This window comes from Chiloscyllium plagiosum, chromosome 3 (assembly GCF_004010195.1).
Source record: "Chiloscyllium plagiosum isolate BGI_BamShark_2017 chromosome 3, ASM401019v2, whole genome shotgun sequence".
Lineage (NCBI taxonomy): Eukaryota > Metazoa > Chordata > Chondrichthyes > Orectolobiformes > Hemiscylliidae > Chiloscyllium > Chiloscyllium plagiosum.
This window is the reverse complement of record NC_057712.1, coordinates 6,502,462-6,529,782: the sequence shown is the minus strand read 5'-3', so window position 1 is coordinate 6,529,782 and position 27,321 is coordinate 6,502,462. Positions and strand designations below refer to the sequence as shown.

The 27,321-nt window shown below is 43.3% G+C and overlaps 1 protein-coding gene across 15 annotated transcripts in view; it reads left to right on the top strand.

Annotated features, from left to right (window-relative positions):
* Nucleotides 1–969: 969 nt before the first annotated feature.
* Nucleotides 970–27,321, top strand: part of LOC122540602 (matrilin-3-like) — a 45,760-nt gene continuing 19,408 nt past the window's right edge. For 8 of the 15 annotated variants that reach the window (XM_043676648.1, XM_043676609.1, XM_043676657.1 and 5 more), the window contains exons 1-6: nucleotides 970–1,201; nucleotides 10,391–10,960; nucleotides 18,778–18,912; nucleotides 20,059–20,181; nucleotides 23,455–23,577; nucleotides 26,614–26,736. In XM_043676648.1, the coding sequence (XP_043532583.1) occupies nucleotides 1,036–1,201; nucleotides 10,391–10,960; nucleotides 18,778–18,912; nucleotides 20,059–20,181; nucleotides 23,455–23,577; nucleotides 26,614–26,736 (1,240 nt within the window). In that variant the 5' untranslated portion in view covers nucleotides 970–1,035. Of the gene's footprint in view, nucleotides 1,202–1,398; nucleotides 1,451–2,019; nucleotides 2,075–2,642; nucleotides 3,505–10,390; nucleotides 10,961–18,777; nucleotides 18,913–20,058; nucleotides 20,182–23,454; nucleotides 23,578–26,613; nucleotides 26,737–27,321 lie in introns of those variants that run through there. The other 7 variants (XM_043676547.1, XM_043676556.1, XM_043676538.1 and 4 more) reach the window with 7 other exon arrangements.

Genomic DNA, 27,321 nt, shown 5'->3' with positions numbered 1-27,321 from the left:
CCGACTTGTATCCCAGTCTCTATCCCCCCAGACAGTGAGTATCCCAGTCTCTATCCCCACCCCAGACAGTGAGTATCCCAGTCTCTTTCCCCCCTTCAGACAGTGAGTATCCTAGTCTCTATCCCTCCCACAGACAGTGTATCCCTGTCTCTATCCCCCCAGACAGTGTCCCAGTCTCTATCCACCCCAGACAGTGAGTATCCCAGTCTCTTTCCCCCCTTCAGACAGTGAGTATCCTAGTCTCTATCCCTCCCACAGACAGTGTATCCCTGTCTCTATCCCCCCAGACAGTGTCCCAGTCTCTATCCACCCCAGACAGTGAGTATCCCAGTCTCTATCCCACCCAGACAGTGAGTATCCCAGTCTCTATCTCACCCCCAGACAGTGAGTATCCCAGTCTCTCTCCCCCCAGACAGAGTGTCCCAGTCTCTATCTCCCCCAGACAGTGAGTATCCCAGTCTCTATCCCTCCCCCAGACAAGGAGTATCCCAGTCTCTATCCCCCCCAGACAGGGAGTATCCCAGTCTCTATCCCACCCTCACCCCCGACCGTGAGAAACCCTTGGTTTTAGTGGTGCATTACCAGATGTCTCAGTTGAGAGAGTGATGCTGGAAAAACACAGCAGGTCAGGCAGCATCCGAGGAGCAGGAGAATTGACGTTTCGGGCAAGACCCTTCATCGGGAATGATGCTGGGAGCCTCGGGGGTGGAGTGATAAATGGGAGGGGGGTGTGTGGGGCTGGGGTAAGGTAGCTGGAGCTAGGTAGATGGAGGTGGGCGTAATGGTGATAGGTCGAAGAGGAGTGTCTAAGTGTGACTCAGTACCAGCTCAGCTTCAACCCCACTGAACCCGACCGTGCTCCCTGTCTCTGTAAGATTTCTTGGCGATTGGTTCAGTATTTCCCACGTGGCTAAGGCTGGGATTTTATTCAGGAGACTGCTGGGTGAGCTGTAAAACACAGGGGCAGGAGGCAGTGTGTGTGTGTGAGAGAGAGAGACAGACAGACAGAGAAGGGCGGCGGAAGCTGTAGACATCATGAAGGAGACCTGGAGTGGAGTTCTCTGCTGTTTCCTTGTGTTCATCGCCCAAGTTCAGGGACTCAAGTATCGCTCTCACAGAGTCCGGACCCAGAGAGCACGGCTCCCAGCGAGGGTTAGATACACCCAGGCAGCACTCCCACAGCGCAGTAATGCTATACAAGGTACAGAAAACTTCGCTCTTTCACCAAAGCCTGATCTTATTAACCATGTCCTTGACTAGGGGAGAGAGAACAGGCAGCTAGGGTCTTATCGCGATGCTTATCATTCGAATCACAAGTAATTTAAAGTGAGTAGTTTAAACATTTAGAATCAGAATTATACAGTACAGCAGCACTGCCCCTTGTAAAATATTTTTCAGATGTATCTACAGAGGACGGTGAGCAGCTGTTTGAAAGTAAACGGACAACGAGGTAATATTTTCGTGAAATACTCTTAAATTAACGAACCCCTAGACTTGATTTTAATCAAGGTAAGGTGTAAGTTGTTTAATTTCCCTTAGCTAAAAACAAGGACTGCAGATGCTGGAAACCAGTGTAGATTAGAGTGGTGCTGGAAAAGCACAGCAGGTCAGACAGATTTTCCTGCTCCTCGGTTGCTGCCTGAACTGCTATTTAATTTATCTTGTTTGGCCGCAAACAGCACTTTCCCTGGAAATCTGAGTTCAGCCCCACACTGAGACAGATTCGTTAGAATGATTGTGAATTTCACTCGATAGTTCCTAAGTTTTAAAACTGTCATTGAACACAATTGGCTTCCATTCGCATTATATCGTGGATTATAACTGTATTAGCTATTGCTGACAGGACCCACCAGGGTACAGAGACCCGGGTGGAGTGCTGAGTTGGTATAATTTGATGGACATTCGTGTCATTAAACAGTGGAGGCGAAAATGTCTGAGTGCAACATTGTCCAGTCCGGTTTCTGCTTCTCTCTGCTGTTTCCTTCGCGCGGATTCATTATTTGCATTTCCACCTTCTAGATGTCCTTTGTACCACATCGTTTTTGGATTCGTTTCCATCAAAGTCTGCCCTTAAGTAAGCGAGAAATGAATCAAAGAATTGCAGGGTGTTGGAAAGCTGACTGTAAAAGCAGAAATTGCCGGAGAAACTCCGCAGCTCCAGCAGCATCTCTGGAGAGAAACCATTAATCTTTCGGGTGTAGTGACTGTCCTTCAGAACCAGTTCTCAGTCCAGCTTTGTCTCCACACCAGGCGAGAGTTGTTCGTTACAGTTAAAGAGATCTGAAAGTTCTCCAGGTTTTGCTGATTGGTTCTTGATTTCTAAACCCTGTCTTTTCCCTAATTCGATTGATTAAATTGGTGAGCTTAATTTTTAAAGTTTAATGTTTTAACCATTGGGTGATCCCCCATGTGGAGAGATGATTTTATGAACAAAGACTGAACAGGTTGGGACTCTCCCCCCTGGAGTTTAGAAGAATTGGGGGTGGGGGTGGGGGATCTGACTGAAACATGTCGGATTTGTAAGGGGTTTGACAGGGTAAATGCTGAGAGGGTGTTTCTCGCCATGGAGAGATGGGGATCAGAGGGCACAGTCTCAGAGTAAAGGGGTACTGATTGAAGACTGAGATGAGGGGGGATTTCTTTCTCGAAGGGTTGTGAGTCTTTGGAACTCCTTGCCACAGAGAGAGCTGTGGATATTTAAAGCGGAGATAGATTGCTCAGTCAGGGAATTAAGGTCACGAGGAAATGCAGGAAAGTGGACGTAAAAAATGTTGAACGGTGGAGCAGGCTCGATGGGCCGAACAGCCTCCTCCTGTTCCTGTTTCTTATGGCCTATGGCTAGTGTTACTTTTGCTAAATTATTTCTTGCATGACGATATAGATACGTTAATGCAGTAATCCTTGCAACACCTCTAAGGGGTGAGCATTTTCGACATCACTTTTGAAATTAATTTCTGATGTCAATGTGAGTAATTATTCTTCCCAAAACCTGCAGCTACAGGCTGGAGAGACAGCGAGTGTGATTTGCAGGAGGGCTGTCGCTTCCCCAATAGCCAAAGTGGTCCAAGTTCGAGAGCATATTTTGGTCGCTGTGCACTGCAGCAGTGCGAAGCTGTTTCCAATTGTTTGGAAGGCAGTGCAACCAGACAACTGCTCCACTGTCACTACCTTCAAAGGACTATGCTTTGTCTAAACTTTGGCTGGAAAACAGAAATAAATGCCAACACCCCGCACTTGTTCAGCACCTGTGGAGAGAGAGAAAACAGAAAGACCAAGGCCAAGTGACGGAAAATGGGATTGGAATACTTAGGTGGATGTTTCTGACCGGCGCAGACTCAATGAAGAGCCTTTTTATTCTGTGCTGTAGTCCTCTAAGGCTGTAAACATAGAAACGTAACAGTCTCAAGTCAGTACAAGAGGAAAGGACAGCAACAAACACAAAGGGAAATCTATGATAGGGTGGAGGGCAGGAGAGACGATATTACCTTGGAAAAGTTGTAATGGGTAAAGTAAATAAAGATCACCTGAGACGTGATTGGTTATAGCAACCACCCGAATGCAACATGAAGGGTTAAGAAATAAAAAGCCAACAGCAAAAAAGGAGGCAGATTTTGTATTGTAAAGATTTGCATCTGTGACCCAGGTTCCACTGCTCCGTCTTAATTCTGATTATTCAAACACTGTGTGCTCTCCTTATTCATGAAGTCTATAATTAATTTTTAATTGACTATTTTGGCATGGCCATAGTTGTAGGCAAATTGATGCTAATTCCGGGGATGACTCTGGGCGTTACTGACAGAAAAGAGGCAACATTTCACCACGTGGCTGGCGAGCAGTAGGAGCTTGAATGGCCAAAAATAAAGGTTTTGAAACTCAATTCACTCGTACCTTGCCCCAAAGACTAAACATTTCCTTTCTACTTTCCTCTGTAAGCCACAGTGTCGAGGTAGCGTGGAAACAAATGACCTATTACAGGCGGTTCTGCTATAACGCGTCTTTCGTTAATTTGCTGTGGCGCGATTGGGTGAGCGGGCAACGCTGTCAGAGCGTGTTGGCTATAACGCGATTGGTTATAACGCGATCAGATGCTAAACACAAAATGTTGTCTGTATTGCACGATTTTGCGGGTCTCACAGGAACTCAGCTATCGCGTTCTGGAAGGACTGCCAGCATTTAGGACAAATTCTAAGGCTTATTAAAATCAACAAGGAACTGTGTGGAGTGAATAATAATATTTTCTTTTCCTGATTTGTGTATCTCTAGTTTTTCCGATGTCTTTGGTTGCTTTGCTTTGTGTGACAGCTAATTTGCTTCCTTTCGCTCAATGAGAACATTATTCTGTCAACACCACTCCACCCGACCCTTTGATTGGCTCAGTTGGCTGGTTGGTCATCTGTGATGCACAATGATCTCAATAGTGTGGGTTTAATTCCTGCACCAGCTGAGGGACTCTCTCCTTTCACCTGAGGTGGGGATACGTTTAGGTTAAACCACCACCAGCCTCTCTCTGATGAGAGAGCAAAAATCTCAGACAATGGTGACTTTACTTTGACATTTGAGAACCTTTTTTATTTCTCTTCTTATCGTTCTGACTGCTCCTACTTTTCCTCTTGATTCTACAACCCATGTCAGGAGGTCAGCACTGAAATACAAGGAAAAATGCTGTGAAACTAAATTTTGTATTTTTAATTTCAAACTTTTCATTCGAAACAAAATGGAAAAGATATCAGCCATCAATTTGTTAAAAAAAACATATCTCCCTAATTAACACTGAACCAACTGAGCCCTGCTAAATGAACATAGACACCTTTGACCTGCCAAAGAGTAGGAGCTATCATGAGGAAGGAAATTCAGGCGATTCACCATTTACAAAAAAGCACCAGTGGTTGTACTAGAGCTGCCGATTTTTGGCAAAAGTCTGTGGATTCCATTTGAGGAAAGCCCTCCCTGTGTGAAATTCTGCGGTTATTCTTTAGTTTGAGCTCTGTACCCTCAAACCAAATAGGCCAGTAAAATGATGCAAGAACTTTGGTGGATCTGATTTTTTTTTCTGTTAGCTGGAAAAGAAGGGTCCTCAACATTGGAGGAAAATAAGGTATTTTTACCAAGGTGGGCGAGTCTAAAACTAGAGTACATTAGTTCAAGGTGAGAGGGGAAAGATGTAAAAGGGACCTAAGAGCCAAGTTTTTCACACAGAGGGTGATGTGTGTATGGAATGAGCTGCCAGAGGAAGTGGTGGAGGCTGGTACAATTACAATATTTAAAAGACATCTGGAAGGGTATATGAATAGGAAGGGTTTAAAAGGAGATGGGCCAAATGCTGGAAAATGGGACTAGATTGGGTTAGGATATCTGATCAGCATGGATGAGTTGGACCATGCTGTAGATCTCTATGAGTCTCAGTGGTAACATTTGCAAATTATGTACATACTCCCGTTTTCTCTATCTCCAGCAACATCCCCTCACACTCTCTCAGAGTTGTCCTGCACACCACAACCCCGTCTCCCCACCCCAGATCCAATTCATTCTTTGGATCATTCATAAGAAATCTTTTCCCTTCCTGTCAGGCATTGTGAATGATGATTTATTATCACTTGCTGTCTACAATGAACAACACAGTAAAACACAGTGAAAAGCTTTAACCTTCACCACAACTTGGTACCAATTTGAATAGTTTAAAAATAAAAGAGTATAGCTGTAAGAGAGTCCATCTTCATTCTGCTGTCTCTGCCAGCAGTTCTGAGCCCTGACCTGGTTCACCAAAAACAACTGTGCCACTGCCCCTCTGCTGCTAGAGGTGCCATCTTCTTATCACTGGACCCACCTCACCAAGGAGTTGCCAATGCCAGATCCCATGCTAGACCCACACTCGTCCAGTAACCAGGATCCTCCTGCTCTGCTGTTGCCGCTGCCTTGCTGATTACCAGGAGTCCACAGTTCTGGGCCCACCACAACCAGGAGTCCCTGTCTCCACTGCCAGGCTAGGCCATCATCTCACCAAGAGTCCTGCTCCGGTTGCACACCTCTACGATGCTATCTGCTCCGCCACCAAAAGGAAGTAGATGAAGATGAAGAAAAAGAATGAAGACAAAGAGGGTAAGGAAAGAAGGGAGGAAATGGCAGATCTGGAGCGGATGGGCCCAGGAACCTAAACACTGCCTACCTTGCTGATGCCACCGTCTTGAAGCACCATCCTTAAGAAACATAAGCTGCAATAACTCAGAGGTACCCACACCCCTCTGGAACCTTCCCTCTGACTCAAACCCTTCCCTGCCCCACCTTCTTGCCAACTATTTCCCATGCCCATGCTGAACATCTGTACTCAGCAAAGGATTTCGCTTTATCCCTTTATGCCCCACCTCAACGAAGTTTGGGAATGGCATGATGTCAAACTCTTCTTACCTCGCCTCCATCTCTTTAGAAAAGAATCCTTCTCCTGTCCCACAGACCCCCTCAACTCCAACACTCTTCCTTCACCTGGACCCCTCCCTCCAGCCATTTATCTGCACTCAGTCTATTCATCACAAACTGTCAACATTTCATTGGTCACCTTGAGTTTTCTGCTCCCCTCACCCATTCCAACTTATCTCCCTCTGAACTGACTGCACTCCATGCTCTCAGATCCAACCCTGCCTTTGTCATCAAGCCTGCCTACAAGGCCGGTGCTGTTGTCATCTGGCATACTGACCTATACGTTGCAGAGGTTCAACTGTCTGCATCCTCCACCACTCTCCTTGGCCTGGCTGAGCTCATCCTCACTTTGAACAACTTCACCTTTAACTCCTCTGACTTTCTTCAGATCAAAGGTGTGGCCATGGATACCTGCATGGGCCCCAGTGATACCTCTCTGTTTATGGTAGGACATGGAGCATTGCTGGTTCCAGTCCTAGTCTAGCCCCACCCACAACTCTTTCTCCATTAACATTGGTGACATCTTTGGTGCTGGTTCCCTCTATTGTCCAGAATTGGAAAAAAATGACCTATTTCACTTCCAATTTCCGCCCGGCTCTCATCTTCATTTGGTCCATCTCTGACTTGTCTCAGTCCCTTCCTCAGCATCTCTGTTTCCATTTCTGGGGATATGTTGGACACCAATGTCCACTACAAGCCCACTGACTCCCACAGTTAACTTGACCATACATACTCTCACCCTGCTTCCTGTAAACACTCTATTCCATGGTTCTGGTTCCTTCACCTCTATCACATCTGTGCTAATGATGCCAACCTTCACAGGGGGGGCCTCAGAAATGCCCAACCTTTTCTTTTACCAAGGATTCCCCAGCACCATGGTTGACAGGGCCCTTAGCTGTGTTTGACCCATCTCTTGCGTTTCAGCCCTCACTCCTTCCTCTTCCCTCCCACAGCAGTGATAGGGTCCCCTAGTCCTCACCTACCATCCCACCAGCATCCACATCCACAGGATCAATAGCCACTACCTCCATCATTTCAAGTGGGATGCCACTGCCAGACATATATTTCCCTCCCTTCTCTTGTTGGTTTTCAGCAAGAATCATTCCCTCTGGGATGCCTACTCCACTCCTCCTTCACTCCCAATAACTTCCCCAAGTCTCCACTGTACCTTCCCCCGCAACTGCAGAAAGTATAACTCCTGCTCATTTATCTCCTCTCTCCTCACTATTCAAGGATCCACACATACCTTTGAGGTAAGGCACTGATTTGCCTACACTTCATTCAATCTAGTCTATTGTATTGGCTGGTCATAATGTGGTCTCCCCTACACTGAGAAGAGAAAAGCACATTATGTGACCACTTTGTAGAGCACCTATGCCCTGACTGTAATAATGATTCCTTGCTTCCAGTTCCCCTCCGCTTCAACACACCCCTACATTTCCGGGCCAGCATTCCTGTCTCAGGCTTGCTGCAGTGCTCCAGAGAGGGTCAACACAAGCTGGAAGAACAACACCCCATCGTCCACCTGGATTCCTTTAAGTCTTCGATGCTGCATTAAGTTTAACAACTTCTGAACATGAACACCCCCTTCCTTGTTTGTTCCTTACCCCCATGCCACTGGTGGCTGTTTTGTATGGGTTGTTCCCAGCACAGCTAATCTATTTTTAATCACTTACACTTCTCATTAGCACCCCACCCAGCATTTATCCCTCTCGGCTACGATCAGCAACCCCTTTGTTTGTCTATCCTTTATTTTCTCTTTCTCTATCTCTCTAGGCACTGTCTCCATGTACTGTATTCAGATTCTGGAGAAGCAGATGATCATTGACCCCAATGTTTGAATTTCCATTCATATATCTCTAGATTTTGCTATCAGATTTAGCCAGCAATGAAACTCTCAGTGAGATTATTTCAGCAAGATCCAGGCTACAAATCAGATTGGAAATATATGTAAAAATCATAATAAAAAATTTGAAATATAGTCAGATGAGGGGAAGAGAGAGCAGTGACATAGACAGAAAAATGTAAAACATGATTTTGTACTTTCAGTGTCAAATTCCAAACTGTCCCTACCTTGTATTCAGTTCTACAGCATGTCCCTGTCCATCACCCTGGCTTTACCAACTTTTACAAATATCTATTGAAGCACTCTGATATCCAAACCTTCTTCTGTATTTACCATATCTATTCCTTTTCCCTGCTATGGTTTCTTTTCTTATTGACCATCTCTCAATGGATTTATGAAAAAAATTGGTCCTCTTATTTGACGAAAGACGTAGTGACATTAGAGGCAGTTCAGAGGAGCTTCACTAGATTGATTCCAGAGATAAGGGGTTTGTCGTGTGAAGAGAGATTGAACAGCCTATACTCCGGAATTTAGAAGACTAAGGGGAGATCAAATTGAGGTATTCAAGATGATAAAAGGTGTGGATAAAATAGACATGGAGCAGATGTTTTGTCTTGTGGGGCATTCTAGGATGAGAGGTCGTAGTCTTAGGGGAAGGGGTAGCAAATTTAAAACAGAGTTGAGAAACTACTTCCCTCAAAGGGTTGTGAATCTGTGGAAACTGCTACCTCAAAGTGCAGTGGATGTTGGGACAGTGAGTAAATTTAAGGAGGAGTTAGACAGATTTTTAATTGAAGGGTTATGGAGAGACGGCAGAAAAATGGGGGCGAGGAGCATATCAGCTATGATCAAATGGTAGAACAGACTCAATGGGCTGAATGGCCTAAATCTGCTCCTATATCTTGTGAACTTATGACTTCTAATAAACTTATTAAAATTTCTGTTTGAGCACAGTGCCTAAAAGTTATTCACAAAAGCAAAAACATTTATAGAGCAAACTATGTACAATTACCAGAAATAATAAGCAATTTGTTATCTCACTATCGGACTGTGGCATGTTATAAATTTGCAATTTGATTTCCTTTTATTTTAAGAAACTGTCTGGTTCTTGATGTCATCATTGCCATAAAAGTTGGGAGATGATGGGATAGATCAAGAAGGAGCTATGTGGTGATAGTAAGTTTGGATGCCTGTACAGTCAAAGAAAATGAATTAGAAAGAATGACTAATATGGCACAAAAGGGATCTGGGTTTGATTCCAGCCTTGGGCGACTGTGTGGAGTTTGCACATTGTGTGTATTCCTCCCACAATGCAAAGGTGTGCAGGTTAGATGCCTTGGTCAGGGGGAAATGAGTCTGGTTGGGTTACTCTTCGGAGGGTCGGTGTGGACTTGTTGCAGCTATGGCCCTATATCCACACTGTAGGGAATCGAAAAGTCATTAGGTTAGATTACTTACAGTGTGGAAACAGACCCTTCGGCCCAACAAGTCCACACAGACCCGCTGAAGCGCAACCCACCCAGACCCATTCCCCTACATTTACCCCTTCACCTAACACTACGGGCAGTTTAGCATGGCCAATTCACCTAACCTGCACATTGGACTGTGGGAGGAAACCGGAGCACCCGGAGGAAACCCACGCAGACACGGGGAGAATGTGCAAACTCCACACTGTCAGTCGCCTGAGGCGGGAATTGAATCCCCGGTCTCTGGCGCTTTGAGGCTGCAGTGCTAACCACTGTGCCACCGTGCTGCCCATAAAATTAATTGGGCACTTTTGCACAAGTCATGAAATGTGGGCTCTTTGGTTTTCAAAATTTGCTTCCGGAATGTGCTCCAAATCTTACTTCGTGCCATTAAGATTTTTGTTACCTTTTCTGTCTATGTCTACCACTGCGAGATGTTACTAATTTTACTTTGTTGTGTTCAATGTGACTTGGACGAATATCTCAATGTAGTTGCAGATTCTGGCCAGGAGGTGGTCTTGATTAGTGAGGTTCTAAAGTCTCTCACAAACTTTTTACCACCTTGTACATCAAAAGAATTAAATGAACAACATACTAGTTTTAAGTAAGTATGTTTTATTTCAACAAATGTATGTATTTTTTAAAAAAAAATTTGTTCCTTTCACAGAAGCACAATGTAAAAGTCAGCCGCAAGATTTGGTTTTTATCATCGATAGCTCCCGCAGTGTTCGACCCCAGGAGTTTGAAAAGGTGAGAGTCTTTCTGGCTAAGATGATTGACACATTGGATGTTGGACCTGATAGGACCCGAGTGGCTATTATCAACTATGCAAGCAGTGTGAAGGAGGAGTTCATGTTCAAAACCTACAACAACAAGAAAGACATGAAGAAAGCAGTTTATCAAATCGAACCCCTTTCAACCGGTACTATGACAGGTTTGGCCATTGACAGTGCAATGAGGAAGACATTTACGAAAACTGCAGGAGCAAGACCGGAGGAACTTGGTATCGCCAAAGTAGCCATCATTGTGACGGATGGCAGGCCACAGGACCAAGTGGCAGAAATATCTGCAAGTGCTCGAGCTTCTGGTATTGAAATCTATGCTGTTGGTGTAGACAGGGCTGACATGCAGTCACTGAGACTAATGGCCAGTGAACCATTGGATGACCATGTCTTCTATGTGGAAACATATGGTGTGATAGAGATGCTGACGTCTAAGTTCATGGAGACTCTTTGTGGTAAGCTATTTCTGAAACCACTATAATATGGATTTTCATGTTAAATGAACAAAGTTGCAAGTTAATACTGTATTGTGCAATTTTCGGACCATGAATTTCCATGGTAGTTAGAAATGTTTGCTGTCTACAATATGTGGATCAAGTAGGTTGAACAAAAGAAAGGGTTGAAGTCTGGTTTCAAAGAAAATGAGTTCTTCAGAAATATAATGAATAATTTGAAAATCCTGGCACAGAGGAAGATGGTTGTGGTTGTTGGAGTTCAGTTGTCTCAGCTCCAGGACATCTCTGTAAGAGTTCATCAGAGGAGTACCATCTTCAGCTGCCTCATTCAGCGGAACTTCACTGCATCACAAGGTCAGATGTGGAGATTGCACAGCGTTCAGTTCCATTTGCAATTCCTCAGACACTGAAGCAGTCCACATTAAAATACACTAAGACCTGGACAATATCAGGTTTGGGCTGACAAGTGGCATATGTAATTTAGGCTACTCAACTGCCAGCCAATGACAATTTTCAACAAGAGAGAATTTAACCATCATACCTTGACATTCAATAACGTTCCCACCACTGAATCTCCCATTATCAAACTGGGGCTTACAATTGACCAGATACTCAACTGGATTGGCCATAAAAATGCAATGGGTACAGAAGCAGGTCAGAAACTAAGAATTCTGCAGCAAATAGCTCACCTCCTGACTCCCCACAGCCTGCCCACCATCTGCAAGTCAGGAGTGTGATGGAATATTCCCCACTTGCCTGGATGGGTGTAGCTCCAACAAAACTCAAGAAGCTCGACACCATCCAAGAAAAACCAGCTGCTTTACTGGCATCACATCCACAGACATTCGCTTCCTCCACCACTCTGACTCAGTAGCAGCAGTGTGTACCATCTACAAGGTGCACTGCAGAAATTCACCAAGGCACCTTAGTCAACCCCATGACCACAATCATCTCAAAGTATAAGGTCCAACAAATACATGGGAACACGGCCACTTGCAGGTTTCCCCTGTAAAGTACTCACCATCCTGACTTAGAAATCCTGGAATTCCTTCCCTAAAGGCAAATGGATTACATCGGTCCAAGAAAACAACTCACCACCACCTTGTCAAGTACAACTAGAGATAGTAGGACCAACCATCGATGCCCACATCCCATGAATGAATAATAAAAAACAGGAGGGTTGATAGAGCAAATAGGGAGAAAACTTTCATTTGGAAAATGGATTAGTAACCAGAGGACATAGATTGAATATACTTGATGTAAATAACTAACAGTCAAATTGAGGTAAATATTTTCACAATACGGGTTGTTGAGATTTGGCAAGCTCTATGCAAAAGGACAGTGGAAGCAAATTTAGTGGGAACATTCAAAAGGCAAAATTGCAGGAGCCTCAGTCTCTGCAATGATCCAACAGGTTTGAGATTATTTCAGTTTGTCTGGATGAGAGTGAAGGCTCCATGGCAGATGAGGTAAGTGACCATGGCACAGCAGTACAGGAATTACTCAGGAAGTGTGAGTGAGAATGCAGGTTGCAGTAGTAGGGGAGAGTATAGTAAGGGGGATTGTTACTTTCCCCTGCACCAAACAACATGAGGCCAGGTGGCTGTATTGTCTGCCAGGTGCCAAGGCTCAGGACATCTGCGCAGGGTTAGGCGGGAACATAAGAATGGAAGGGCAAGGATCCAGTCATCATGTCCAAGTGGGTACCAGTGATATGGGCAGGACAATTAAGGAAGTTCTGCATTGTCAGTTTGAGGAATCAGGCATTATATTAAGGAGCAGAACCTCAACAGTCATACTTTCTACATTATTACCCAAACCACTTGCAAATATTTGGAAAGCTAGTGTGCTTCCAATTAAACCTGTTGGACTATAACCTGGTGTTGTGTTATTTTTAACACTTTCAAATGTTACAGTATAGGGCAAATCAGATTAGAGAGATGAATGTGTAGCTCAAATATTGGAGTGGGAGAAATGGGGTTCTGGTTTGTGGGGCAATCAGACAAGAACTGATGAAGGTGGGATCTGGGCCGGTGCTGGTAGCTCAGTGGCTAGCACTGCTGCCTCACAGCGCCAGGGACCTGGGTTCAATTCCAGCTTTGAGCAACTGTCTGTGTGGAAGTGCATATTCTCCCTGTGTCTGTGTGGGTTTCCTCTCGGTGCTCCAGTTTCCTCCCACAATCCAAAGACGTGCAGGTTAGATGAATTGGCCATGCTAAATTGCCCATAGTGTCCAGGGATGTGTAGGTTAGGTGCATGAGTCAGGGGTAAATGTCGGGGAATGGATCTGGGTGGGATACTCTTCGGAGGGTCAGTGTGGACTCGTTGGGCTGAAGGACCTGTTTCCATACTGTAGGGAATCTAATCTAAGTCTAAAACCTACATGACTATGGAAGTAGAGAGGATTTTAAACTGAATAATAGGGACAAGGGATCAAATTTGGGAAGAACAAATCAAAGCCTGGTCTTGGATAGAGGAAATGTATTAGTGTAGGAAATGATATACTGACCATAACAGGAAGTGATAAGAGTATGAATCTAAGAGTCAACCAATAGTTAAGAATAGAATTTACAAATAGTGAAAAAGGATAAAGCTAAAACCTCGCTGTGTGACTGCAGGTAGTGAGAATGCAAATAGAAATGAATAAGGATGAGCTGGTAGTTATTCCAAAGGCATGGCTGTAGGATGATGTGAATTAGGGCCTGAATCTTGAAGGGTAAAGGACATTTAGGAAAGTAGAAAAGCTGGCTAGATGACTTTGCTCGTTAATTAGCTAATAGCTAAAAGAGTGGGATGACAAAAGTTTGGGAAACCATGCTATGGTCGAAAGGAGAAATGATAAAGGCAAAAAGTCACTTTTGGGAGTGGTGTACAGTCTCCCAACAGTAACCATGTAATAGGGTGAGGTGTACAGTCACCCTAACAGTAACCACACAATAGAGTGAGGTGCATAGTGCCCCTAACAGTAACCATGCAATAGGGTGCGGTGTATAGGCTCCTTAATAGTAACCATAAGGTAGAGTGAGGTGTTAAGGAAGAAATAAAGAGAACTAATCAGAAAGGTATGGTGATAACCATTCAAGATTTTAACAGGATGAATTAAATATATATGTTTCATTAGTCTGCACAATGCATGAGCCAAGTAATATTCCAGGACAATAATAAATCAGGAGGTGGAAGGGAAGGAGGATCTCAATAAAATCGCCATCAGCAGAGACATGGTACTGAGTTAATTATTGGAGCTGTAAACTAACAGGTGCCTTGGTTCTGATGGACTTCATTCTAAGGTTTTAAAAGAATTGACGCAACAGTTTTGCTTTTCTAAAACTCCCTTAATTTGGGACCGTCTCATTAGATTCAAAGACATTAACTAAATTACAGGTCAATTAGCTTAATGTCTGTCATAGGGAGAAGCTATTGTTAAAGACATCATAGTAGGGCTGAGGTAAATTTAAGGAAGTCAGGCAGAGTCAACATGGTTTGTGAAAGGGAAATTATGTTTAACCAATCTATTGGGGTTCTTTGAAGAATTAACTTGTGTTGTAGATAAAAGGAAACTAATGATGTAAAGTACTTGGGTCTCCAGAAGGCATTTGATAAGGTGCCACATCACACTTTATTGTAGAAAATAAAAGCTGATGGCCGAGGTGGGTAGTATATCCTAGTGGAAGGATAACACACTGGTGTGCAAATAGGAAGCAGAGAATATGTGTAAGTGGGTCTTTGTCAAGTTGGCAAGATGTAACTAGTGGTGTGTCACAAGGATCAATGTTGGGACTTGAACTAAATAAAGCCCAAAAGAACTGCGAATGCTGTAAATCAGAAAGAAAAAGAGAAATTGTGGGAAAAGCTTAACAGATTTGGCAGCAGCTGTGGAGAGAAATGAGACCCTTCTAAAGGATCACTCCACCCGAAATGTTGAACTCTGCTTTCTCTCCACAGATGCTGCCAGACCCGTTGAGATTTTCCAGCAACTTCTATTTTTGTTTGGGTTTTGTAAACTATCCAAATAAATGATTAGATGAAGGGATGGAAGGTATGGTTACCAAATTTGCTGATGACACAAAAAAAGGTAGGAAGCCAAGTTAGGACACAAAGGAGGTTATGAAAACATATTGACAAGTTAAGTGAGTGGGCCAAGATGCTACAAATGGAGCATAATATGGGGAAATGTGAAATTGCCCATTTTAAAAGGAAGGATAAAAAAGGAGCATCTTCCCTAAAAGGTAAGAGATTGCAATGCTGTGAGCTACTGAGATCAGGATGTCCCAGTGCACCAAACACAATAGGGAGTTAGATGGACGTACGGCAAAGAATTATTAAAGTCAAGAGTGTGGTGCTGGAAAAGCACAGCAGGTCAGGCAGCATCCGTGGAGTAGGAGAGTAGATGTTTTGGGCAAAAGCCCTTCATCAGGAATGAGGCTGGGGGTGGAAGGTTGGAACTGGGATAAGGTCGGGGAGGGGAAATGAGGAAACTGGCGAAATCCACATTGATGCCACGGGGTTGCAGGGTCCGGAGGTGGAAGATGAGGTGTTCTTCTCCAGCTGTCGGGTGTGAGGGAGTGGCAATGGAGGAGGCCCAGGACCTGCATGTCCTTGGTGGAATGGGAGGTGGAGTTGAAGTGTTTGGCCACGGGGCGGTGGGGTTAGTTGGTGCGCAAGTCCCAGAGATGTTGGGACAAGTAAACAATCCGTAAGTAGGCCTCCTGTCTCCCCAATATAGAGGAAACTGCATCGGGAACAACGGACACAGTAAATAATGTGTGGAAGTGCAGGTGAAAGTTTGATGGATGTGGAAGGCTCCTTTGGAGCCTTGAATGGAGGTGAGGGAGGAGGTGTGGGCGCAGGTTTTGCAATTCCTGCGGTGGCAGGGCAAGGTACTGGGAGGGGAGGGTGGGTTGGTAGGGGGCATGGACCTGATGAGGGAGTTGCGGAGGGAACAGTCTTTATGGAAAACAGACAGAGGTGGGGAGGGAAATATACCTTTGTCCATTTGTAGATGATGGAAATAGTGGAGGATGATGCAATGTATACAGAGGTTGGTAGGGTGGAAGATGAGGACCAGGGGGTTTCTGTCCTTGTTGCGGTTGGAGGGGGGCAGTCTGAGGGCGGAGGTGGAGGAAGTGGATGAGATGTGTTGGAAAGCATCATCAACCACATGGGAAGGGAAATTGCGGTCTTTAAAGAAGGAGGCCATCTGGTGTGTTCTGTGCTGGAACTGGTCCTCCTGGGTGCAGATATGGTGGAGGCAGAAGAATTTAAGATAATAGAATGTTATCATTTACTGAGGGGAATTGAATAAAATGTTAAGGAGGGGGTTATGCTTCAATTATATAGTGACAGTGTATCTGTAAGTACGAAACACAGTATTGTAGTTAAGGAAAGATGTAAGCAAGTGGTGGGTGGCAGATTGGGGGAAGTTTCCCAGAATAATACCGAGAATGAGCTGCTGTCCTATAAGGAAAGATTGGGCAAACTAGGCTTGTACCTGCGGGGATTTAGAAGAGTAAGGCACAACTTATTGAAACAATATAAAAATTTGAGGATTGTTGAAAAGGCAGAAGGGGAGAGGATGTTTCCCCTGATTGGCAAATGTAGAATGAGGGTCATTTTCTTTAAGATCTGGGGTCACCATTTCAAACTAGATTAGGCAAACTAGACTGAGAGAGTCGAGAGTCTTTGAAATATAAACTTAGAAGCATAGGAAGGGGAACTCTCTTCCTGAAAAGATGGTGGAAGCAGAGTTCTTAGAGAGTTGACAGGTTGTCAGGGGGAGGTGGGAGTGTGGAATTGAAGTCAGAGTAAGATGGCAGACTGGGAAGCTAAGTATCCTACACCTGCTCCTCATTCATTTGTACATAGCTGTACTTAAAGAGGTCTAACTTGCAGGTTGGTGGGCAGTAAACTGGGGGATGCAATTGGAATGCTTTTTCAAAGAATCAGCACAAACTAGATAGACAGATTGTCTCCTATTGATGGAGGATGTATGATTTTACTATCGGAAATTAAACTACAATGAGATTTGCGTTACATTTCCACTGGCAGCTTTTCCAAGGGATTTTGAGGCCATAACATATTTTAAAGTGGATTTTCATTGGGCCTACATTATTAAAATGCTAAATGTTATGTAATAATGGCAATATCCATAGATTTTTAAAAGATTTATGTGAAGCAATTTTACCTTTGTGGTGGAGGTAGGGGAATGTAAATTGTGTGTAAATGCTCCAGTTGACTTTAAGAAATAAGAGCTCCTTTCTTTCACTTCTCTTTGCTCTGATGTCAAGTTGATCAATCACCAAATTTAAATGCCAGATTTCAAATACTAATACATTTCATACTAAATTTGCAAATGCCTACTCAAAAATAAAAATTTAAGAAGGACGGCATGGTGGTTAGCACTGCTGCCTGACAGCTCCAGGGACCCAGCTCAATTCCAGCCTTGGGTGACTGTCTGTGTGGAGTTTGCATGTTCTTCCCGTATCTGTGTGGGTTTCCTCCGGGTGCTCTGGTTTCCTTCCACAGTCCAAATATGTGCAGGTTAGGTAGATTAGCCATGGGAAATGGGTTACTGGAATAGAGTAGGGAACTGGGTCTGGGTGGGATGCTATTTGGAGGGTCAGTCCAGACTCGATGGGCCGACTGATCTCTTTCTGCACTGTGAGGATTCTATGATTCTATTTCATTCCATGTCAGTACCACATAGTTAGCTCCAAGTATTCTAACTAAAATGATCTAACTTCGAAAGAAGATCATTTGTAATGACTTTGATCCAGCAAGTTAATTATGCTAATCATAGGAATGGACAAGGAGCTCACCATAACGCCCACCGGTAGCTGATGACCCACAGTACACATATTCACAAAGAAACAGATCAAGGTAAGAGGAAACCCCCAAGGCTTATTCTCCCTGCACTAGAAACAAGGGACAAAAGACATCCCTTAAGGGAAGTGAAATCAATGTCAGAATATGGACAATCCCTTAAAATATGGGATGGTTAGTCACATGATCAGAAAAAGTAGCTAAATCACTTTTGCAATACACAAAATGTAGCAGAATGGCAGAGTGTTAGGGCTTCATCACATTGCAGACTTCTCTAGGACTCAAGTTGTCTATGATTTCAGTCATGTTGGCTGTAATCCTGTATCTACCCTGTGGCAGGTTTGGTGATGGGAAGCCTGCCACCTTCTACCTCCAGCAATTAGGGCTGGGCAATCAATGTTGGCCACACACGTGATATTCACACGCCACATACAAGTAAAAGACAATAAAAGGAGAAAGAACAAAGGTTGTTAAATTATAAATCATTACACGTGAATTCCAAATAATCTTGCAAAATATTGAATGGGCAATGTAAATAAGTGAAAACTGATATTTGCCATTATAGCATTTTTAAAAATACTGTTCCCACTAAGTGTCCATAAAAATATTGAAAAGTTATGACACAGAGAGAGGCAATTCAGTGCATCATGTCTATGATATCTGTATCACTTTCTGCTAAATTATTGTTGAGTGGTTTGTCCAAATAAGGACGAAGTGATGAGATTGCATTATCGCTTATTTATTTATGGTGACCCCAAATGAAGGGGCTTGCAGGAATAATAATTCAAGTATACAGTGTTTAATACAACTTATTGCTGTAAGGGTCCTGGTTAAAACACTTAAGATTAAGATCCATTAGAATAGGTTACTTAACACTTGGTTTCATAAGTTACATTGCTTGTTGATATGCCAATGAGAAATTAAGTTATGCCATTTTTGTTCTTAATAAATGTTCCATTTCCATCTAAAGTGACTATCATAGCCTTTTCTTAAAAAAGAACGTGTTTCAGGTTCAGATTTCTGTGCCCTGGGAAACCACGACTGCCAGCAAATATGTGTGAGTACAGCGAGGTCATATTACTGCAGGTGTCGTCCAGGTTTTACATTGAACGAAGATCGGAAGACCTGCTCACGTAAGTCATCAACTATCAGGAGTTTGCCTGTTCGAAAGGACAGGGTGATTCTGTGAGTTTGGATCTGGTTGAAGGTGGTAGGAAATTGCCTTAGCCCTTAAGATGTGGAAAATAATGATCAAACATTCTTCCACAATTCTTGCAAGGTTTTAGAACTTTCTTGTTCTTGCACTATGAGTGCAGATACTGGTAATAGATTAATCTTCTGAGAGGTTACACATTAAAAAGATATTGAATGGATTGCCCAAGGAAGGAAAATGGTCTGAACTTTCCATGCCCATTGATGACAGCCTGGTTGATGGCATGGCTGGCAAAGCGATGGTGATAGTATCAGGAGGAGGGAACAACATCTTCTTGCTGATATGCCATATTGCCAGTGGTGGGAAAATTGGTGATTAAGAGGCTAATTGAACTACATCAGAGGCTCATTAAGGGCCCCTCCTGCTCTGCGGTGATTTCCAGATAAATTGTGGTGACTCCCAGAGTTTATAAATGGGACACTATCAGTATTACACATCTTTAATCGGCACATTATACTTCATAGAGGGACCCCCTCTGGCACCAATGGCTGTCCGCACAGCAGTGATACCACCTCAGCTTAATGAGCACTCCAACGGCTTTCCCCATTAGGTCTCACCTTTCTCCAAATAGACATACTTATCTTTGATGGCAACCTTACCATCTCCTTGGTTAGGCTGCCTCAGCAATGTCATCAGCCCAGCCCGATCGGGGTCAGCCCCCACTTTCAGTTCAATGGTAGGACTTCAGCATCACTGATACAAGTCAGACCAGTGTATTTTTAGATCGTTCCTTTAAGTTATTTAATGCTCCAAAATAGGGATGAAGTCACAAGATATGAAACATAAGATTTGCTTTCATGCTAATGTAAATGTAACAGATTCCACTTTTCTACTCAGGCTCCTTGAATGGTTTCGTTGCTGTTTGGTTATTCTAGTGTTGTTCAATAATATTCAAAACCTTTATCACCATTTTCACAGTGCTCCATGTTTGATCACATTATCCCTTTAAAATATTTTTAATAAAACAGTAAGCTGTTTATTTATTATTATTGCTCTCATTAGGGTACATGAATGAATGTTAAATTGTTTATGAATAAGATACATTAACTTTAATGAAATATTTCAGGTGCGAATATATGTGCCACTGGAAACCATGACTGTGAGCAAATCTGTGTAAATACCCCAACGGGCTATCACTGCAAATGTCATCCAGGTTTTATATTGAATGAGGACCAGAAAACCTGCTCACGTAAGTCCCAAACCAGTCCTGAAACTCGTGGGCCTTGCTATATTCTGATGGACATGGTTTACCTGTAGGAACATAGTTGGTTGTAGGTGGCATGAGCCAAATTATTCAGTTTTCGGGTGAAGAATGTATTCATATAGTGCTACGTCTGGCACTGCTAGATAGGCCTTTCCTGTTTCACTCGGGACAGCTAGTGCCTTGGATTGCTAGCTATAGATTGCACTTCAATGGTTTGGTTTCAGGTTGCTGCATTTACCATTACATGGCCCAACCTACTCATGTGAGATTAGATATCCCAACTTTGGACAAATCAGGTTCTGGTAACATCTGCATTGTCCAGTCCTAAAAGGAGAAGCAAGAAACAGCCAGATAATTGAGAGTCAGGCACCCTGGTTGGAGGTGAGCTAAATGTTTGGACATTCTTTCCATGAGAATTTATCTGGAAGTACTCTGGACTGTTTGGGGAATTTTGGTATATTTTGCACACTATTGGGTATCAGAGGAACAGGCAATCTGACCACACAGGGCCTCCAACAGATACTTAGACAGCCTCTGAGTCTTCAGCCTAACACAGAGCTGGCTCAGCTGGCAGGTTTTACAAGCATGCTCTCTATCATATTGGAGCAGGTCTGATTCATGCCTCTTCGCAGGCTAGACAATGTATCCAACATCTGGATGTGCATGTTCTCCAGCAATATCCTGTATTGCAGCCTCATTGACTCGCTCACCTGATGTCTCTCTTACCCTCCGGTGAATGGGTAAACAAGCAAATGTTTCATAAAAGCAAAATACTGTGGATGATGGAGATCTGAGAGAAAAACAGGAAGTCCTGGAGAAACTTAGCAGATCCAACAATCTCCATGAAGGGAGAGGAGAACAGAGTTCTGTTTCAAGTGCAATATGAGCTGACATTTCATTCCGCCCTGGTTGTAGCCCACTCGTGCCATGACCTGTCATGAGCTTATCTCTCTCACATCCAATATAAGTGCAGTACCATAGGCTGATGCAGCAATGGAGCAAGAGACTGGACCTCTACATTAATGCTGTGTTATTGCTCTGTCTCCTTCCTCTGGGTGTACTATGTTTGGGCAGATGACCATTCTTTGGCGTCTGAAAGTATGAATTCAAAAGAGGAATATGGACTGGTTTAGGGGTGTGAAGCAAGTGTCACACTGTCAGCAGTTTGCCTATTTTACTGGAAAACAGGATGAGGATGTGCTGGCAGTAAAAAAGAACATAATGCTTGCAAGATGCAATCATTATGCTCATAGTTCTCAGTGACATTAGATGCTGTGAGCACCGTCACAACAGGTTCGACAATGCTGGGAGCCATCTGTGTTTAAGAGATGCAAATGTTTTTGCCCTCCACTTGCTCTGCTCCAGCTCCCTTTTATTGCCTTATCCTGCAAGAGAAAGGGTAGAATGACCTTGTGTTTGGATGGTATGGCCACCAAGAGCTGGAACCATGTGGCCGCCATAAGAGGTAGTGTGAAGCTAGCAACGTTATTACGTTTCTGAGAATATCAGGATATTAGGCCTAGAATTGAGTTCCAGGGACTGGGGGTGACAGGGACGTGGTGCACTGAGCAGTATGAGAGACTGTAGTTAATAAGTAACATATAACCTGACTAATTCACATGAGAGCATTAGACCTAGAATCCTAACAGTGTGGAAGCAGGCAGTTCAGCCTATCACATCCACACTGACCCACCGAAGGGCATCCATATAACCCTGCATTTCCTATGGCTAACCTACCTAGCTTGCACACGACAGACAATTTAACATGGCCCAATCCACCTAACTTGCACATCTTTGGACTGTGGGAGGAAACCAGAGCACCTGGAGGAAACCCATGCAGAGAGAGTGTACAAACTCCACACAGACAGTCACCCAAGGGTGGAATCACACCCAGGTCCCTAGCGTTGTGAGGCAGCAGTGCTAACCACTAAGCCACCATGATATTTATCTAACTTCCAGATCTTTAGCTCCAACCTCCTGTGGTTAGCATTTCTGGCTAACTGCTGTCACTCCTCTCTAAGAGCATCCCTGTGGGTTGCTGAGTTTCAGGGATGGGCTCTTCTCTTGCCCACTTTTGGCACCAGCACTGTACCTGCCTTTGTGTTAAATCCACAAGAATTTTAATTGCTGCAATCATTTTTTTTCCAGCTTAATTGCAGACTAAGGCCTGAGATTAGATTCTCTACAATATGGAAACAGGCCCTTTAGGGCAACAAGTCCACACTGACCCTCTGAAAAGTAAACCGCCCAGACCTATTCCCCTAATCTATATTTATCCCTGACTAAAGCACCTAACACTGTGGGCAAATTAGCATGGCCAATTCACCTGACCTGCACATCTTTGGACTGTGGGAGGACACCAGAGCAAACCCATACAGACACAGAGAGAATGTGCAAACTCCACATAGACAGTCACCTGAGATGGGAATCGAACCTGAGTCCTGGTGCTGTGAGGCAACAGTGCTAACCACTGAGCCACTGTGCCTTCTTTAAGAGGAGCAGGTTGCCTGTTGCACCTAGTGTGTAGCAATATGTCTGTATTTCCTGTCACTGGCAGCAGCTTGGTGACATGGGAACCATGCAGAAATTGTTTCGATGAGGTGGGAAGACAAATATTGATTCTTATCCACATCAATTAGAATGAATATGGCCACAAATCACATACTCCTTGCCCTAAAATATGGACAAGTGGCCTGCTTCCATGCTGTAGGGATTCTATTCTATAAAATAGTGAATCAAATCCTGCAAAGTGGAAGAGATCAGTTCTAGGTATCATTATGAGGTTCACATGCTCAGCATAGTACTCATACATAGCCACGGCCTATATTTCCATAACCACTGTAACATTATAAAATGTCACAACATACTTCACATGAGCATTAACAAAGTTTACCAAGCTACATGAGGGGATATTAGTATAGTCGATCAGAAACTAGATTGTACAACTTTTGGAGGAGAAGAGAGTGATATGGAACTTCAGTTAAATTGGGTTAACGACTACATGTAACTACCCTCTGAAATAGCAAAACGAGTAGCTCAGTTTTACAGCTAATCTATTACGAAGATCCGTCATCACTTTCTCAGGGCAGTAACTGTAGCCTTGCTCATATCGCCCATGTGAAATATTACTAACAGGACATTTTCTTCTCCTGGGCAATGTTTATATTGACGTTGCCAGTTTATTTTCCTGTAAAAAATGTTAGGTTGTTTTCTTTTCACTAATTTTTATGGATAAGATATTTTATTGAAATATTTCAGGTGAGGATATTTGTGCCAATGGAGACCATGACTGTGAGCACATGTGTGTGAGCACAGCAACATCGTATTACTGCCAGTGTCGTCCAGGGTTTACATTGAATGAGGATCAGAAAACCTGCTCACGTACGTAATTTACCATTAATGTGTTCCTTCCAATCTTTCAAAGGTATCTCACTTGAACAGACCAACAAATACTAACAAGTCCATGTGCAGAATCTAATAGGTAGATAGCTGATTGGTGTGAGTAACAGGTGGTGGATTCAGGCTCCAATGTCCCTATCACCTTTGGGACAGACTCATGCCATCGTTTACGCACATCATATGTGGCATGGCTAGATCCTCGCTAGGCAGCAATGAGTTGCTAATTGATGGGGATCATTGCTTGTTGATCATTGCTTGTAGATTGGCGTCTTGTTAACACGCCAATCTACCACATTAATATTCAGCTTCCCATCTTACCAAACTTGTCAAACAAGTCCACCGTTGAGGAAAACACAACAAGGAAATCGGAGCAGCTTCCTGGCTGCTTCAGCTAGCTGCTTGCTGTAAATTACCTCCATGTTGGAAACTAGGCACCAACATCTCAGCACACCTTCCATGGTCTCCAGGCACATGCACCTCATGTCCATAGAGATGTGCCAACCTCTCAGAATCCTCACGGCCCCTCTCCAATCAACTTACGAGATGCTCTCTACTATAACACTGCACCTTGAACTGCCAGAACAACTCACATTGTAATGTTGCAGCAGTGACAGTGTGAATTCAGAGACACACACCCAGCTCAGGGATTAGCCCAGATTGTATCTCAGGGCTTTTTGCCTCCGATCATAGAGCACAATGACTCTGAACTTACCGGCATGCTCTCAGTACCCCTGAGTCGTTGGTCTTCCCTTGCTTTTTCCACGTTGCCCCCTTAGCCAAACTTTCTAGACTTAAATTATTGCTGTCTTGTTGATTCACATAGTGCAGACTCAAAAACTGGGAAGCTTGTCATCGTTCTGAAGACAGATCATCGGACCTGGAACTGTTTCTTTCTGCACAGATGCTGCCAGATCTGCTGAGTTTCTCCAGTAATTTCTGTTTTTGTTTTGGATTTCCAGCATCTGCAATTTATTGCTTCTTTTGTTTTGTTCAGCTTGTCACAATCGTCAGTAATCTTCAATTAAGTCAAGGAGGATAGCCTCCATTCAGGGTTTCCTAGCACAGTAAATCGGGGTAACCTTTGATATCAGCCCCAGGCCCAGCTCAGAGGATGGGTCACTCAATCTGTAACATCAACTCTGTTTCTCTACACAGATGCTGACAGACCTGCTTAGCTCCTCCTGCAATTTCTATTTTTGACTCTGAGGTGTGGCATCTACAGTTATTCTGTTTTTAATTTGGTCAGAGTTAGGATCTTCATAAAGAGGCGAGGAGCTGGAAGATGGGCAGACCACCACCATCTTAACTGTTTTGGCCCTAATGTTGTTGCTTTTCTCCTGCAATGAGAGAGAGAGAGAGAGAGAGAGAGACGGGCTGTATTACAGCAGGTGAAAGTGGGGGGCATTGGGAAAGTGGGGGAAAATTGGTCCAGTTGGGGTGATGTCCTGAATGAGTGAGAAGGCAGTGCTGAGGCCAATGTGTTGGCTGGGTGAGAGTGAATGGGAACGGTGTTGCAGGCATTAGTGAGAGTGGTAGAACTTGAACCTTCATGGCAAGTGAGTACAGTGGCAGAGTTAGAGGGAATGTGGAATATCAGAAAAAAGGTGGTGGAACTTACCCTAGCAGAGTTGTGATGGAGACTGACCTTCTTCCTACAATGCTGTAGGAGACTGCTTTAACCCAGATCGCAACATTGGACCAGGCTGGCATGGTCTGACGTTGTGAGTTCCACAGCTGGTCTTGGTGGAGGAGGAAATCCCATGTCATTACCAACCTGTCCTCCAGGACTTCCGGGACCCTGCCCACAAACTGGGGCAACTATTTCCCCTTGAGTGCAATGTCCAGGGCAAATGTCAGGAGCCATGCAGGGTAGCCTTGGCCTAACAGTTAGTCTGGGGTGCAAGATGGTTTGGTGAACAGGATGTCGGTGAATTCAGAATAGCCACTGAGAAAAGAGGTGTGGTAAGATGGGATGGGAAATTGGATGTTAGAGACACCAAAGAGTTGTGGTAGGTCATTAATGAAGCACATTTGGTCAGATACAACCAGAGACATTGCCGGGTCTTGCAATGACAAAACTCTGAATAAAAACACAATGTAACTCAAGCTTAGCCAAAAAAGAAGGTAAGGTTCAGCCCTGTGTGTTCTGAATGGCTGCATCAGTCTGGATATTGGAATCAACTAATTCAGAGATTCAAACTAATATCAGAACCACTATTCTCAATTTTAATTAAAAAGGTGCTTCTATTTATGGATTAACTTAATTATAGATGTTAGTCAGAAGTTTCAGAATCTATTTTCTCTGATAGTTTGCTGTCCAGGTAACTTATGTTCAAGCTCATTATTTTATTAACTTTTACTTAAATATTGAATATCAAAACAGATAATAAATCACACATGGGTACACAAGTCCAATGAAGGGTGTTCTCTTTCAATATTATTTCAGTGAAAATCACAATTGTCTTTTAGTCCATGACTGGAAACAATGATACAAATCCTTCAATATAAAAATAAACATTTTAAGATGATATTAGAGGAAGTTAACAGGTCTAGCATGTTATCCATTTTTATTAATAGCAAGCTGCATTTATATTAATTTGATGGGAGCATTGTCAAACTAACTTGTTAATGAGACAAAAGAGAATGTGTGGCTGGTGATTAAAAACTTGGTCAAAAAGTTATGAATAAAGGAGGAGACCAAGATAGAGCTGTAATACACTCTAATCTAACAGTACATGGTTGATTATAAAACATGTAATTAACAATCTACATTGTTAGCTCTGATTTCACCCACTGCCTACAGCTCATTTGTACAAATAGCCCTAATGATACCCACCTAGATGTCAGCACATTAACTGTAGATTTTCTCAGTATAGCTACAATAATTATTTGTAATAGTTTTACATGAAATATCTTGATTGTGATTATTGCTACAATCAAAATACAGCAATTCATTTTACATTTATATCCCTCACCAATTTTTGTGGACAAGATATTAAATTTAATGAAATATTTCAGGTGAGGATATGTGTGCAGTTGGAAACCATGACTGTGAGCACATCTGTGTGAGCACAGCAACATCGTATTATTGCCGGTGTCGTCCAGGTTTTACATTGAATGAGGATCAGAAAACCTGCTCACGTAAGTCTCCCACCATTAGCCTGTTTTTACCCACACTGTTAATGTTGTAAACAAATGAAATTAATTCATAGAATTGTTCATAAATCTCTCATGGGTAGGTAATGCCATAACTATGGTATTTAATTCAGTAAGATGAGTTCTGGTAATGCAACTGGTACATCTGAAATTGTATGTTACGACAGAAACTCAGACATCCTGAATGATCAGTAGAGTCATAGAGTCATAGAGATGTACAGCATGGAAAGACATTTTTCAGTCCAACCTATCTATGCCGACCAGATATCTCAACCCAATCTAGTCCCACCTGCCAGCACCCAGCCCATATCCCTCCAAACCCTTCTTATTCATATACCCATCCAAATGTCTCTTAAATGTTGCAATTATACCAGCCTCCAACACTTTCTCTGGCAGTTCATTCCATACCCATACCACCTCTGTGTGAAAAAGTTGCCCCTTAGGTCTATTTTATATCTTTCCACTCTCACCCTAAACCTATGCTCTCTAGTTCTGGACTCCGCAACCCCAGGGAAAAGACTTTGGCTATTTACCCTATCCATGTCCCTCAAAATTTATAAATCTCTATAA